Source organism: Ursus arctos, unplaced genomic scaffold (genome assembly GCF_023065955.2).
Source record: "Ursus arctos isolate Adak ecotype North America unplaced genomic scaffold, UrsArc2.0 scaffold_10, whole genome shotgun sequence".
NCBI classification, from domain to species: domain Eukaryota; kingdom Metazoa; phylum Chordata; class Mammalia; order Carnivora; family Ursidae; genus Ursus; species Ursus arctos.
The window spans coordinates 13073420-13087988 of NW_026622764.1; the positions used below are offsets into that span (position 1 = coordinate 13073420).

The following is a 14569-nucleotide window of genomic DNA, read 5'->3' on the forward strand; positions in this document are numbered from 1 at the left end:
TGATTCCTCAAAAACCTTTCTAAATTCTACGGCGGAAGCAAATGTATTGATTATTCAAAAACAAATGTGTAGTTAACATACTCTTGTTGCACTGTGGTTTGACAGAGGACTAAGTGTGGTGTTAGGAGATGGGTGTCTGGCCCTTACGTAACCTTGAGGGAGTCACTTAATCGTTCTAGGTCCTTCTCATTGTGCAATGGAAGGTGAGGGGCTTGGGGGTGTTCTGAATCTGGTTCTGCCACTGGATCGATGATCTTGGAGAAGCTTCTTGGCTTCTTGAAACTGAGATTTCCTCATCTGCATACTGGGGATGAGAGCAGTCCCTTCCAGGGCCATTTGGGGTTTTAATAATTCCTGTGAAAGGCTTATTAGCACCATGTCTGGCTCTTGGAAAGTGCTCCATAAAGGGGAGCTGTTGAGTTGTCTGGGTGTTGTCTATGGGCTCTCTGTCTACTTTGTGGCCCCTTGGATGACCATTTAAAGCACGTTCTCAGGAAGGCAGTGTGGTGAAAGAAAAAGCAGTACTCTGGGAAAGACAGAGATAACTGGGTTCTAGTCCTGGCTCTCTTAATATCCGTGTGACTTGGATAAGCCGCCCTGCTGACCTGGGCCCCTCTTCTAATTTGTAACTTGCAGCACAGTTTCCTTTTGTAGATTACTACGGAGGTATGGCAGGATTGCGGTAAATTCGCTCCGATGACTTATTGCCTTTCAGGACTATGGTGAGTCGATGCCGGCCTTGGGTCAGACCTGCTGTGCCTGATAGAGCCGTGACTCTGGGAAAATGGGTGACATTTACAACGACCAGCTTAATAATGCTGCTCTCAGAAGTGCACTGTGGTGAACAGTGAAGAGTGTCTGTATTTGACGACAGGAAGCTCACCGACATAAGTTCTGAGGATCTCTGAAAACTCCCGAGTGAAGGGAGAGGTAAGAATAATACAACTTGAAGTAAGCATCTTTTAAAAATCAAAGGTATATGAAAATAAAAAAAATCTGCTTCTTAAAAAAAAAAAGAATAATATAATTTGATCGCTGAAAGTAAAACAGACCAAAAGCACCAGCGCATTATACCTGATGCTGAGACGTGGCACATTGTAAATGCTAGAGGAGCTGTAGTTTTTCCAGTGTCGGAAAATACCAGTCAACAAATTGGTCCTTCATAGTACAAATAAAAGGGAAGATGTGTCAACATGAACCATTTTTTCTATGTGAGTCACTGGGGAGATGTCATGTAGGAGGCCGGTGTGGCAGGGACCAGGACGTTGGCACAGAAGCTGGAGAAGACCCTTAGAGAGAGCCCTGAATTTCCCCGATTCTTAATTATCTATCCCTCCCCACATTTTGTTTTCTCTCTCTCCCAATTTCATCTCTTCAGTGATGAAGTATCTTCCTCCCCAGTGAACCTGACCTTGGCCTGTCCCAGCGAGCTTCTACCTGCTCGCTTGTGGTAGGTCAGCGTCTCCACGTCTCTCACTCAACACGTGCCCGGCCTGCTCTCCCCCTGCCCTCCCAGGCCCTCGGCAGCAGATCCCTCCTGGCCTCTGCAGCTGAGTCGTCCAGTCCTGCCCAGATGCACCCTCCCTCGCCCGCACTCGCCGCAGTGGGCCGCAGCCAGTCGCTTTGCCCACCTGAGCTGGTGTCCACCCCTCTCCTGCAGGTCTGACAAAATCACAGCTGTTCTCGCTGTCTCTGCTGCGGGATGAAGTCCAGGACCGATTCTGAAACTCCCGTCAGAACCACACAGGCTACTGGGGAAGAAGCTGGGGTCAGGGAGAGGCCCAGACTTCAGGGTCGGGTAGACCGGAGATCAAATGCAGCTCTAATGCTGAATAGAGCTGTGGCCCATGAAAGCCCTGATCCCGCCCCATGTAAAAGGGGGAGAATAGGACCCACCTGATAGGGTCAAACGCAAGGGCGCACGGAAAGCAGGATGGTGGCACACTCGTGCCTGTCGGCTCCCTTTTCTCTTTACCCCATCTCCAGCCCTGACATGTCACCCTGGTTCTTCTCCGTCAAATTCCCACGCATCCCTCAAGTCCTCAGCCCCCTTAGGGCCATGGAGCCTACTTCCCGTGCGGTCATGTTTGAGTCTGGCTGTTGCGCTCTGACATTCCCTGATCGCTCCGGCTTTCTCTGACTAGGCGGTAAGCTCCACGTGGCCCGAGCTCTCCGCACAGGAGGCTTCCAGAACGCGCAGCAGGCTCAGCCAGCTCTGACCTCGGAGCCGTGGCCTCAAGCAGCGTGGCCCGGGGGGAACGCCCGCAGAGGCCAAGCCTGACCTGACGCCAACCGTCCGGGACACGTGGCGGCGGCGTGTCCGGTCAGAGAAGGAGCAGTCAGGGTAGCTGGCCGGCCCTCCTCCTCGGCGGGAAGCCCCAGGGATGTCTCCTCTCCCTCTGCCCACACAGAAAGCCCGGCAGCTCCCCGAACACGCCGGGAGCCGAGCGCGAGGGCAGGCAGCAGGGGCAGGACTTGGGGAGATAAATGCCTATAAATCAAAACTGTACTCTGTTCCTAACAAATTTTATTAAGACTGAGAGAGACCCCAGGGCTCCTGGTGGCTCAGTTGGTTCCGCACCCGCCTTCAGCTCGGGTCCTGGTCCCAGGGTCCTGGGACTGAGTCCCGCATGGGACTCCCCACTCAGCGGGGAATCGGCTTCTCCCTCTGCCTCAGCCTCTCCCCCTGCTTGTGCTCTGTCTGTCTGTCTCTCAAATGAATAAAATCTTCAAGAAAGACTAAAAAAAAAAAAAAAAGGCTGAGACCCCATTCATCTTTCAACCCTTGAAAATAGATCCGAATTCCTGCCGTGTAGCCCGGCTCTCTTCCCTGACAGCTCTGGAGCCGGAACAAACACGCGTGCGGGATGAACCGTACATTCATTCTGCTCGAGAGAGGAAACCCCCAAATGAGCCAAGCTGAGCATGATTTTATTACCATCAACAAAAGCCCAAATACTGCTGGGAGTAGAACTTCTCCATCTAAAAAGATTCCCCCCAAATTCCATCAAAATGCAAAAGAGGATGGGATTTGAGGCATCATAAATAGGACAAGCCACCAGGCAGCCAAGTTCCACATAAGGACCCTTGACATTTTCTCTTCAGCTGCACAAAACCGGGGCTGATGATATGTCTTTAGGTGCTATCTACAAAACAATTCCACCCAAGTTTCTCACCGTGAGGTGTAAATTATTCGTGAGAAACGAAAATGTACTGGATGACAACACTTACATAACTTAGCGTTTCCTCAGAGAACCTGCAGAGACGCTTATTAATTAAACCTCATGGTAGTTAGTCCTGCAAAGCAGCGGCTTCCGAGGCAGAAAACTAAAAGGTCTACTGTCCTCTTCTTTTCTGACTTCTTGAAGAGAAAACATAAACTGCCTCTGTATGGCTCTCTGAGATCCAAGACCCACCTCTCCTCTAAAAATGTTTTGACCACACTCTGATGCTAAGTCTGGTCCCAACGCCGAGTCACAGCGCGCATGGCATTTTCACTCAAGGTGCAAGCAGCTCTAACCGACAGCGTTAACGGAATGTAAAAACCGCGATTTCAAAAATTCACTTTTTTTCTTTTTACTTGAAGAGATATGGCAAGCTCCCATCTCCAGCCCCCCTACACGCGCGCACACACACACACACACACACACCACTCTTACTGCTGCCATTCTCCACAAAATATTCGATGTGACAATCCTGCCTCATTTGAAGCAAGCCGATCCATGGCTGAAATGGAACCCCCTTCTGTAGTTGAACACTGGCGAAAAGTTTAAGCTGGCTACGCAGCTTCGGCAGCCTGAGCCGAATGCTGAGACAGATGTCTCCACCCGAGTACTAGTGACCGGGGCTGGACTTTGATATTTGCCGTCTGGGCCTTTCTGGAGCACAACACAGTGGGGCCCCAGCTGCTTCCCACCCTCTGTTCCCGGGAACCAGCAAACTGGGAGGAAGGAGGAGTCTGAACATCTGTACATGAGGCCAGTTACTACCCTGCGTTCAGCAGGCAAATCTCCCAGAGGCCTCCCCCCGCACCAAGGCTTTGCAGAATCAAGATTTTTCTTAAGAAAAAAAACAGGCTCCAAATGGGTCAAGTGGGGAATAGTGGGGAATGTTTAATGCCTCCTACATTTATCCGAATATAGTCCTGACAGATGGCTTTGCATAACAGATGTTTTATAAAACTCTTTGAGATGAGAGTTTAAGTAAAACATGACCTTCCCTTTCTAGATTTCTCGCCTAGTGCAGGCTAACTTACATATCCGAAAATCTTTATACAAATAGTTTTGAAGTTGTGTTCACATTTATTTGTGAGCAGGAAGTAAAATGTGATGCTTTTAAGCTTTTTTTCTTCCCTCTCCAGTAGTCCGTAGCAGGCCGGATAAAGCGTAATGTTGTGAACCCAGTTGCATGTAATTATTTTATTTTTCATACGATATTGTTGCTGTTGATTATCATATACAGTAAATTTGTATCGGGCAGGTGTGGAAAATGGGATTTTCTGACTTATCAAATATTCTAATAAATAGAGAGTTATGTGTATATATTATTAACTAATTTTCAATAAACTCTTCCTCGGGTCAACTTTCTGTTGAATGGATTTAATCTTGGGAGAGTGTTCAGGAGATGTGACAAGACCTAGAGGTCAGAATTTTAAACCGGAATCATCACTTTTTGTAGATGTGATTTTTTTTTTAACATCTTGCCAAAAATAGAATTTGTTTCCACCAGCTTTAAAGGTACTGGTGGGGTGGGTGCTCCATTAAAAGTTTCCTAAAATCCAAGGGTAAGAATTTTTCTTCCTAGCACAGGCTCATTTTCCAGAATGAATTAGATGGATAATTGCCCTCGTTGCCCCCATAGCCCTCGCTGTGGAAACATGGGCAATGTGTGTTCACTCCACACCTAGAAGGCTCTTTCTTTTGAGGAAAGGCTTGGGAGATCCTTGAGCTTTTGTGGCTCTGAAGTCTCATTTAGGTAGGAAGTGGGAAGCCACACATCAGGAGTGCATTCAACTGCTGTCCTTGAAGGGACTGAGTTCAGGTCCCTCAAGGGCGACTTCCTGTGGCTAACCCTTCATGTCAGTCCAAATTTCCTTTTCTGCTATGGGACATTTACTGGGATGGGTTTTGGCATAGTAAGAAGTAGTTTTTATGTTTCTGTTGGGTTAAAAGTAACTCTCCCCCACATAAGGGGCAAAGGCAAGGCAAACGAGGCCATTGCCAGGGACCACTGTCTCAGTTGGGGCTCTTGGTAAAACCCCTCGAGGGTCTCCACAGACTTTCCTGCCTCAGATCCCTCTGCTCATTCTCCCTGGAGTTCTGTTCCGTCACTATCCTTCCTGAAGACCGTCATCGCCCCAATCAGGCAAAACCCTCTGCCCTGGCATTGAAGAATCAGACCCAGCTGCGCCACCCCTGCACACCGAGGCTCTGACCAATCAGACTGTTGGCTCTCTGCCTCGAGTACGCTCCCCTGCCCGCCCATGTGCACGTGAGCTTGCCCTTCTGTCTCCCGGGCGATGCTCTGAGTCCTTGGAGGACTCAGAGGCCAGAGAAAGCACGTCTAGCTGCAGGGCTGCAGGAAGCCTCACCACATAGCCTGTATTTTAACTGGGCCTTCCAGGATGTTCTTAGGTAAACTGAATTAACTCTGTATATAAAGAAAGAAGCTAAAACTTAAAATGTACTTATTTGGAAATTATTTTCTCCCCTCTTGAAATGGATGTAGTTTTGAAAAAAAAATAATAAAGCAATGACGGCACAGACTACTAAAATAATTCAAGTTACAGGCATTTCACTCTGTACTCTTGTTAAATAAAATGTCTTACAATATGAAAAAAGCTAGGTAATCCAGTATACTGAGCCGTATACCTGTTCATCTTGTAATGTGTCCTCTGAGTGAAATCTGTCCCACTACAGGCATCTATGGACGTACACGTTCCGACCAGCTGTTAGGCCGAAACGGACTCATTTGTATGGTATTCTCGTTTTCATTTCCGATTTTCCCTGTTATCAAGCCATTTGTTGGCTGATGGGCAGAACTAAGAGTAACGTCTAGGGCAGTGATTGGCACCAAACAAGCCCCTGAGCCTGCTTCACTAGGACTAATGATGAATTCTTTCTTACTTCTCATCTTACTTGTATAGATGCTGCTCGTAATTTTCAGTCTCCTCACTGGTTATGATATTACACAGAATATTCACATACGGTTATACATTATTATGAATACGAATCCGCTAGATGGTTCTAGACATGAGCTGGTTATTACACCTCTGGCTTGAAGCCAGGCTCCAATTCAGTTCATCTCCCCGGCTTGGGAGTGACCTTGGTTTGGGCTGCATCACAACACTCGTCACAGTGTGTTGCTATTGGGTCTCACGTGCAAGACGGGTGTAATTGGCGAGAGAAGTGACTTTTGTGTGTTCATAATTGTGAGAAAGGTGGTGCAGCATGGTGGTTAAGAACAAGGCTTCTGGAACCAAACTGCCTGGGAATCAGTTCCAGCAAGACCGTTTATTAGCTGTTTAACCTTGGCCAAGGTAGTTAACCTCTGTTTCAGTTTTACCATCTGTAAAATAGAGAAGACCAAAGTTGTCTTCATAAGACTGTGGTAAGGATTAAGCCAGTCTATCTATACATATCTACCCTTTCTCATATAATATGAAATATATGGTATGATATATAATGTAATACGTAATGCATTATATGAGAGAGAATCCATTTAGAATAGTATCTTGTACATAACAACCCATTTGTAAAAAATAATATTAGGTAATAATAAAATTATTAAATATAATTTGTATATTAAGGTCCAAAGACCTTAGCTCAAACAGGAAGTCACGGCTAGCAAATGTGTTCATTGTATTTTTGTTTACGTATCTATGCCCGGAGCCAAGCGACCAGCAAAATTGTTTTATATTTCCCCAAAGTATTTGGGTTTTGTCGTCACTGAATTTCAAGCTACAAGTCTAAGTTCAGTTGCAACTTTCATTGCCGGCCCCTCGACAAAGCCCCGAGGCTAGAATTTACAGATTTGTGGCTTGTTCATCGTGGCTCACCACGGACCAGCGTGCAAAGGAGACTGGACCGGAGGATCTGTCATGGGATGTTCTGGTCTATCTTCTGTCTTCTATGAATGACTTGGATCTAATTACAAATACCTAAGAGGTTTAAACTATTTGAACTGACAGTCTAAATTGATCCAGTGAAAGACTGTCAAAACTCGAGCACGTTTTGTGTGAAAGACAGATCACTCCACGAAGGAAAAAGGCGGCAGGATGCTTAGCACACCTGAGCTCTGAAATCCCGAGCTCTACTTGCCAAGTGTGCTGGTGTCTACCTTTCATCATCCCAGACTCGGGGTCCAGCACAGCACCTAAGGGACCACGGCTCTGCTGGATCTCGGGGCTGGAAGGGACTTCAGAGGTGATCTAATACTAGGCTTCCTCTCACAAAGGAGGAAACTGAGACCTACTACGTTTAAATGACACCTCGATCACATACTTATGATTCCATCTGAGTTGAAAGGGTGAAATTAATAAGAGGATAATGGTCACGTCACAGCCAGCAGCAATCTCTGACTTCAGGAGCCCTGGAAAGATTTCCAAGTTCTTTTGCTGCGGCTTCGGTCTTTGAAACTTGTTGAAAATATGCAAAAAATATCATGTCTGAGAAATTTATATTTACAACTATTTCTTTTTCTGTGCTTTTCTTGGACAAGCAGACCTTCACCAAGAGCTGCCACAGGATTTCTCTTCTTCGTTGCTGAAGTGGAATCCAGCAACTGTTACATCCGATAAACTGCGCAACGCAGGGTCTAGGATTCTCGAAGCTACCGTCAGATACTTCTTCAATAATATTTCTTTAAATGTAATTGCAGTTAAACCTGTTAGTTCCTTTACCAATTGCAGTCTGCTGTAAAACAAAGTATTTTAGTCTCTGCATATCCCATGTTTCCTACTTCTGCCTCCCTACACACAAGCCTGCACATATATGCACGCAAAGTCTCCAAGTTTTCTCCACCGAAGGAGGCCCAAAAAACCACTGGGCTGGAAAAAATATCTATGATACGTGACTAAGTACTTATCATAGTAACGGAATTTATGCTCAAACTCCAAAGTATTTATCTTGACTTCCTTTCCATTCTTAGGAAGGATCTCACAGTATTAGAAGTGCTTCACTTTTCTGGGGGCCTGGGTGGCGCAGTCGGTGAAGCATCCGACTCTCGGTTTCAGCTCAGGTCCTGATCTCAGGATCCTGAGATCGAGCCCCACGTTGTGCTCTGTGCTCAGCGTGGAGTCTGCTCAAGTTTCTCCCTCCCCCTCTCCCTCTGCCCCTTCCTGCTGTGTGCCTGCTCCTGCCTGCGATCTCTCTCTTGCTACATGAAAAAAGTACATAAAAAAAGAGGTGCTTAATTTGCCATCATAATGTAATGTATTATGTAATAACACATAATAGTACTACTATGACATAGTAGTACTACAAACTACGTGTTTTCTTGTTTTATATGTTATATATATTATACTTGTTTTCTTACGAAAAGACTTTGTCACGAAAATTCTATCAAAAATCACAAAAATGTGGTTCAAGAAGGCAGGACTCAGACATAAATATCCAGATATCTAGCTTCCTCATAACAAACAAGCAAACGAAAGGGGGTGCTTTGAACCTACTAATGGAAGGATGCAAACTTTCTCTCCCTCTTCCAACCCGTCATTTCTTTGGACTCTTCCCGGCTAAGAGACTTATTTGCTATTCTTCGTTACATCTGTTTGGAAGCTGAGTTGGCTTTCCTTAGAGGTAAGCTGGCGTTTTTGAGGTGGTAAGTGAAGCGATAAACAATTAGCCACAGTCTGCATCTGCCTCTGAGAGCGCGTGGGCTCGCCTTCCCCCTCCTCCTCCTTTCCTGCTTTGTCACAATTGAGAGAACACAGGCAGAACTATCATGGGATGGCACTTTCATTCCTTCATTCAAGTGCGCTCCCACTTGTCTTTTCAGTGATGAAACCTACGGCCCTGGAATCACTTATTCACTTGAAGGTAGAAAGCGTGAATCAGCCCTTCCCACCTGCACAATGCAGTTTGGAATCTGCCATTGACGCCCTGACATGATTTCTCCCATTAGCCTGGACCCTCCCTCTGGCTTACTCCTAGGTCTCTTTTATCTCTTATCAGTACATTCGATTAAAAGAAATTAAGCTAAAAACAAAGCCAAAACCATTGCTCTTGTGTGAAGGGAGGGCATGCGCAAGAACGGTTCTCTAGGCGAGGCTGCGGGTTGCCGTTCACCCGTCCTCGTGCGTGTCCCCTGTGCCGGGAGCACGAGTTTGCGAGCTGGTTGGCTGGGGTTCGGGGTACAGTCAGCCTGTGCTTACAGGGCGGGACATGGCCAACTGGTTCTCACTGAGAAATAGAACATCCACGGTCGTACCGGCACATGCATTAAACCAACAGAGTTAAACGCCCCTACTCAGTTATATCCAGCCTTTGTGAACTCAGCGCCAGCGTCCTTCTTCAGTTCGCTTTGGCTCTTACGCCAGTATCCAGACAAACTGTGAGGTGGGAACCAGTGACTTGGGGAGCACAAGCGACCAAGGCGAGATGTTGACAAGCATCATTCAGACCTCAAATTTGACACGAAGGCAAAAGGGGAGACTTTTCTAAGAGGAGATTTTTTTTTTCCTCCCCAACAGAAGCGATAGGGTCTGAATGAACTGAATCGAAATATAGCCAGTTTTCAAGCACCCACGGGTGAGCTTTTACGATTTTTCTGTGGCAATTCACAAACCACTGGATACGTGATGCTGTGCTAAGAGGAACTGAAGCCTGTCAGGTTAATTACACAATATTAGGTACGAAAACAAACAGTGCAACACAAAACGTAGCTACATCATTATTTGCAGTAAATGTTAACTCTAAATAAGTGCAACCTGTCCGTAAATGCTTTGCTATAAACTAATCAAAAAAATAAAATTTGATGGATAAACATGAAAAAAAAATTCTCACTGAGAATTTTTTTTTTAAATATCAGCACTCATTTAGAGTTTGGGATTTGTGAAAGAAAGCTTTAAAAGGAGCAAACCTGATTGGCTGTGGCTGTTGCTGCGAAGGGGACACTTGTTGCAGGAGTTGTTGCTGCAGAGACAGTGGCTGACGTAGCGCTGTGCATCATGGGTACTTTCAGGAGGGGAACCATGGGAGCAATGAACAGGAGGGTGTAGCATTATGGTAATAGAAGTGGTATTTTGGCATGGTGAATATCAGAGCAGCAAGCCATCATGGGTTAAACCAGCAGATGGCATGCAATCACAATGCAAAGCAAGGAAGCATGGGAGAGAAATAAAAAAGGGAAAATAGCTTATTACAAGTACAATTAAAGGAAGTTTTAAAACATAATCAGTGATTCCCAGAAAGGCCAAAGCAGATGACTTTGGTTGATGTATTTATCAACATTTTTACTTCTAACAATTTATCATTCCCAATTTGGAGCCTGTGGTTGTAGGTACTAACGGTTTCCCCTAAAAATGCAAACCGTGACATCCAATGAAGTAAGAATATGTGATACTCGTTTTTGTCATTCTGAAACATCCAAGGCTCAACACGTAGGCCTAATTTGGGGTAGGATACTCTTTGGAATTAATTGTGGTTAAATTGAACATTTTTGTCAATCTGGGGGTGCTTTTTTTTTGAGCCAAAATTGCTGGAGGTTGGGGTTTATTCTGGGTTAATCAACGGTAGAGCAAAAATCGTGGCCTTACTGTAAATTCTAACATAGTTATGGCGAAATAGCCAGGCAAATGTGGCCAGTGTTTCTTTCTCTTTATTCTAAATGGAACTCATCCATACGTCCTAAAGACGGACTTTTGCACCAAGGCACTGGGTGTGTAGGGATAACTGTAGATACAGCATTAAAATATAACATCTAAGGGAGTGCTAAGGGTCAAATAATCACCACGAATAAATAAACACTTAAAACTAAAAAGGATACTAAAGCAAGGCAACTCAGACATTTGTTTTCAAAATACATCCATTTATAATTTTTAAAAATAAATACTTCTGGGAAACTCTGATAAACTCTAACACACAGCAAAGAGGAGATAAAGGCACACCGCTATGAAACTTTAAAACATTGATGAATTAGCCTGCCTTTCTGATAAAGTCAGCTTTTTTTTCCCTCTTACGCTAAACCACATAAACTATAAAGAGAAACAAAATACAGATCATTAAAAAGCAGTACTTGTGGTTTTATGTCTTGCAGTGGTTGTTTTAGCACAGTGGTTATTCTCGTCACATTAAAACGATCATTTTCTTAAATAATACAAGTACATTTTAAAAACCTATACATTAACTCTAAAGCCAAATAAAGCCTTCAGATCTACCATTTCCTAGAGCATTTCTACCATCTCTGAAATAAATTTCAAGCAAGTGAAGGTACTGTACATAATATAAAAGACAAATAAAAAAAGGTTGAAACCTACCAATACTGGTAGCGGGTGTCATGCACAAAACTGACCCTGCATGTCATGCAATGGTGGGTGGAAAAAGTGAATAAAGGGAAAGAAACAGGTTAGCGGTTTAGAGTTAACATTCAAAGTGAGATTGAAGCACAACCAGAAATCAGTAGGGTTAGTTAACACAGTCTTTTAGAGTTATTCACATTTTTAGTACTGACACAAGTATCTCTGACTTGTTGGAAGCCAATATTACTCAAAGCTCACTCCTTCCATACTTTTCACGCTTTTTACTCGGATCCATCAACATGATTCTTCTAAGAATGACATGTGACAATGTCGAGAGTGTCCTTCCTCTAAGACCTCCAAGTATTTTACAGACATCATCGAGGTAATCCTCCAAGGTAGGAAATGGGTATTTTACAGATGAAAAATCTGAGGCATAGTAACTACTCCAAGGTCATGCATAGTGTGGGTCGAGGGTAAGGCTAGAAATAGAATTTCATTCCTAAATCTAGGTCGGGGTTTTGTATTCACTAGATTACACTGACCTCATTGCTTTACAAGTTTGCTTGTTTGCTTGTTTCGTGTCAAAAACAATGTGAAAATCAAAACAGTAACTAAGATTCCGTATCCTCCAAATCAAAGGCTGGCAGGTCAGGTGAATTTTCGATTATTGCCTGGAAGCCCTACAGCCTAGGAAGACTGACCGTTCTTATGACAGAATGACCTGGATGTGTACGTGATCTATTTTCTGCTACAAGATTCATCATGATAAGGGAACGGTGCCTAGCAATAAAGCCCAAAGAGCATAGAGGCAAAACAGTGCCGAATGGGGGCCGACTTAGGACCAGGCCTAGCTACTGTGTCACGGCTGCTGTTAGGTGATCCCTGAGGGAGCTCTTTGGCAAAACTCCTAGGAAATCTCAGGTTGGTGTCCAGAGGAGGGAGGGGGCAGAGGGTGAGCGGGAGGGAAGATTTCAATCCCTCCAGGGAAATAGCTGCCTTCCCTGCGGATGGCCTTATGAATGTACCTGAATCCGAAAACTCTGACCCTGAAGAGAAATGTATGTGGTAGAGTACTGAAAAAACAAATTATCTACTTCCAGTTCAGTTCCTTAGAATAAAAATCAAGATAATACAAGGATTATATATCTGAAGACGGGGTGTCACGGGGGTGACAGAACATTCGTTTTTAATGAATGAATGAAAAGTCTCTTTAACAAATGGGTGTACCCACTTAGGGGTTTAGAACTGCCTTCTGAGATACCGGGGGAAGAGTCTGAGATGTGTAGACCTTTGTTGTCTCTGCTGAACTGTCCACATCGGAGGGATACTTTCTGCTTGATCTACATCTTGGTCAGGCTGATGCTAACCAGTCAGGAACAGAGGTTATTTAGCTGGGTTATTACTGGATTCTTCAGCAAATGCGTGCTAATGAATCTGACTTTACACACACACACACACACACACACACCTGAAAATCCTTCTCTTTCTCCAGCCCTATCTTTCTAATCCTCATAAACTTCTAGGCAGTTGCCTGTTCATAAATTCTCACTGCCTTGACCCCACTTACTCTTTAATCCTCTCCAAGTTGACTTCCATAGTCAGGTCTCTACTCCATCTGCTACTGTCCTCAAGAACTCCCTATTTCTGCCATTAGTAGGAGCTCTTCCATCTTCATCTATTGTGAGTCTTGGTAACATTCAGCACTTGGCCACTCCCTCTGTAATAAACCACTCTTTTCCCTTGCATTTTCTGATACCCCCTCCCGCCCCTCCCCCGCACACACATAGACACACACACACTCTATATGCTGGAGGTTTTCAGGACTCAGTTCTTGTTCCTCTTCATCTACTATTTTTCTGGGCATATCATTCAATCCAGGATTTAAACACTATCTATAAGGGCGCCTGGGTGGCTCAGTCCGTTAAGCGTCTGCCTTCAGCTCAGGTCATGATCCCGAGGTCCTGGGATCGAGCCCCGTGTAGGGCTCCCTGCTCAGTGGGGAAGTCTGCCTCTCCCACTCCATTTTCCTCTCCCCCTCCTCAGGCTCTCTCTCACTCTCTCAAAGAAAGAAAGAAAGAAAGAAAGAAAGAAAGAAAGAAAGAAAGAAAGAAAGAAAGAAAATCTTTAAAAATACATACATGCATACGGACATACATACTATCTATAAGCTCAAGGCTTCCAAATTTATGCATCTACCTTCCCTCTTGAAATTCCCTGCTCCAGCTCACCAACAAGCCGAAGCAGTCTTGTTTCTAAAGTGCATCTTATATTGGTCTGTCTGTACATCTCTATGCCACTCCTCCGGTCCTGATCGCCATTGTCTCTAGGCTGGGCCATGTCATGACATCCTAACTGGTCTTCCTGCTTGCCTTCCGTCCCCTGCCTAATCCTCTCCACTCTTCACCTTTCTAAATACAGGTCTGTTCACTTCTCTGCTGGAAATGATTCACTGTCTTTTCATTGCCTTTAGCATAAAGGCCCCCTACGGTCCACTCTCTATCTCCCCTGCTCATTCCATACCCCTGTCGGGGGTGGCGGGGGGGGGGAGCACCATGACCCAGGCTGATTAGCCTTTCATTTCTTTGAATTGAACACGTCACACTTTTGTCCTCATTTTGGGCTTCCCACGAGCTGTCCCCTCTGCCTGGAATAATCTTCGCCCCCTCTTTTCACCTTCCTGGTCTCAAGGTGCGTATCACTTCTTTGGAAAACCGTTCGATTGTTCTTTTACTTATCTCCATCCGCCATTTTAATCAGTTTACTATTTTCAAGCTTACTGAACTCTCCTTTTTCACTCATTGGCCTTATAAAGCATTTAAGTTATATATTTATATGGGCATTATTGAACATCCGTCTCTCCTCCTCTCCTGTCAACTCTGGGAGGACGGGATTCGTGTCTAAGTCTCCGGGGCACGCAGTAGGTGGTCAATTGGATGAATGAGGGTTCTCGGTCATTAGCGAGTGTATTGGGAGCAGCTGGTTCCTAAAATGTATTGAATTGTCAATGACTTCATTTGGAAGCGAACCGTGGCTGGATTCAAAGTCCTCCCTACACGAATTCTGCTCTTCTCTTCATTCCAGTGCTGTGGTGGAGGGTGGGGGATGTCTTGG

General features: G+C 45.0%; 1 protein-coding gene across 6 annotated transcripts in view; it reads right to left on the reverse strand.

Annotated features, from left to right (window-relative positions):
• The window catches only part of MBNL2 (muscleblind like splicing regulator 2), a 154981-nt gene that overhangs the window by 14961 nt on the left and 125451 nt on the right, over positions 1–14569 (reverse strand). For 2 of the 6 annotated variants that reach the window (XM_048215637.2, XM_026493493.4), the window contains 2 exons: positions 11477–11512; positions 10081–10175 (listed from right to left, as the gene is read on the reverse strand). The exons of 2 other annotated variants lie outside the window; for them this stretch is intronic. In XM_048215637.2, the coding sequence (XP_048071594.1) occupies positions 10081–10175; positions 11477–11512 (131 nt within the window). The remainder of the gene's footprint in view (positions 1–10080; positions 10176–11476; positions 11513–14569) is intronic. 2 more of the 6 variants (XM_026493498.4, XM_048215636.2) reach the window with 1 other exon arrangement.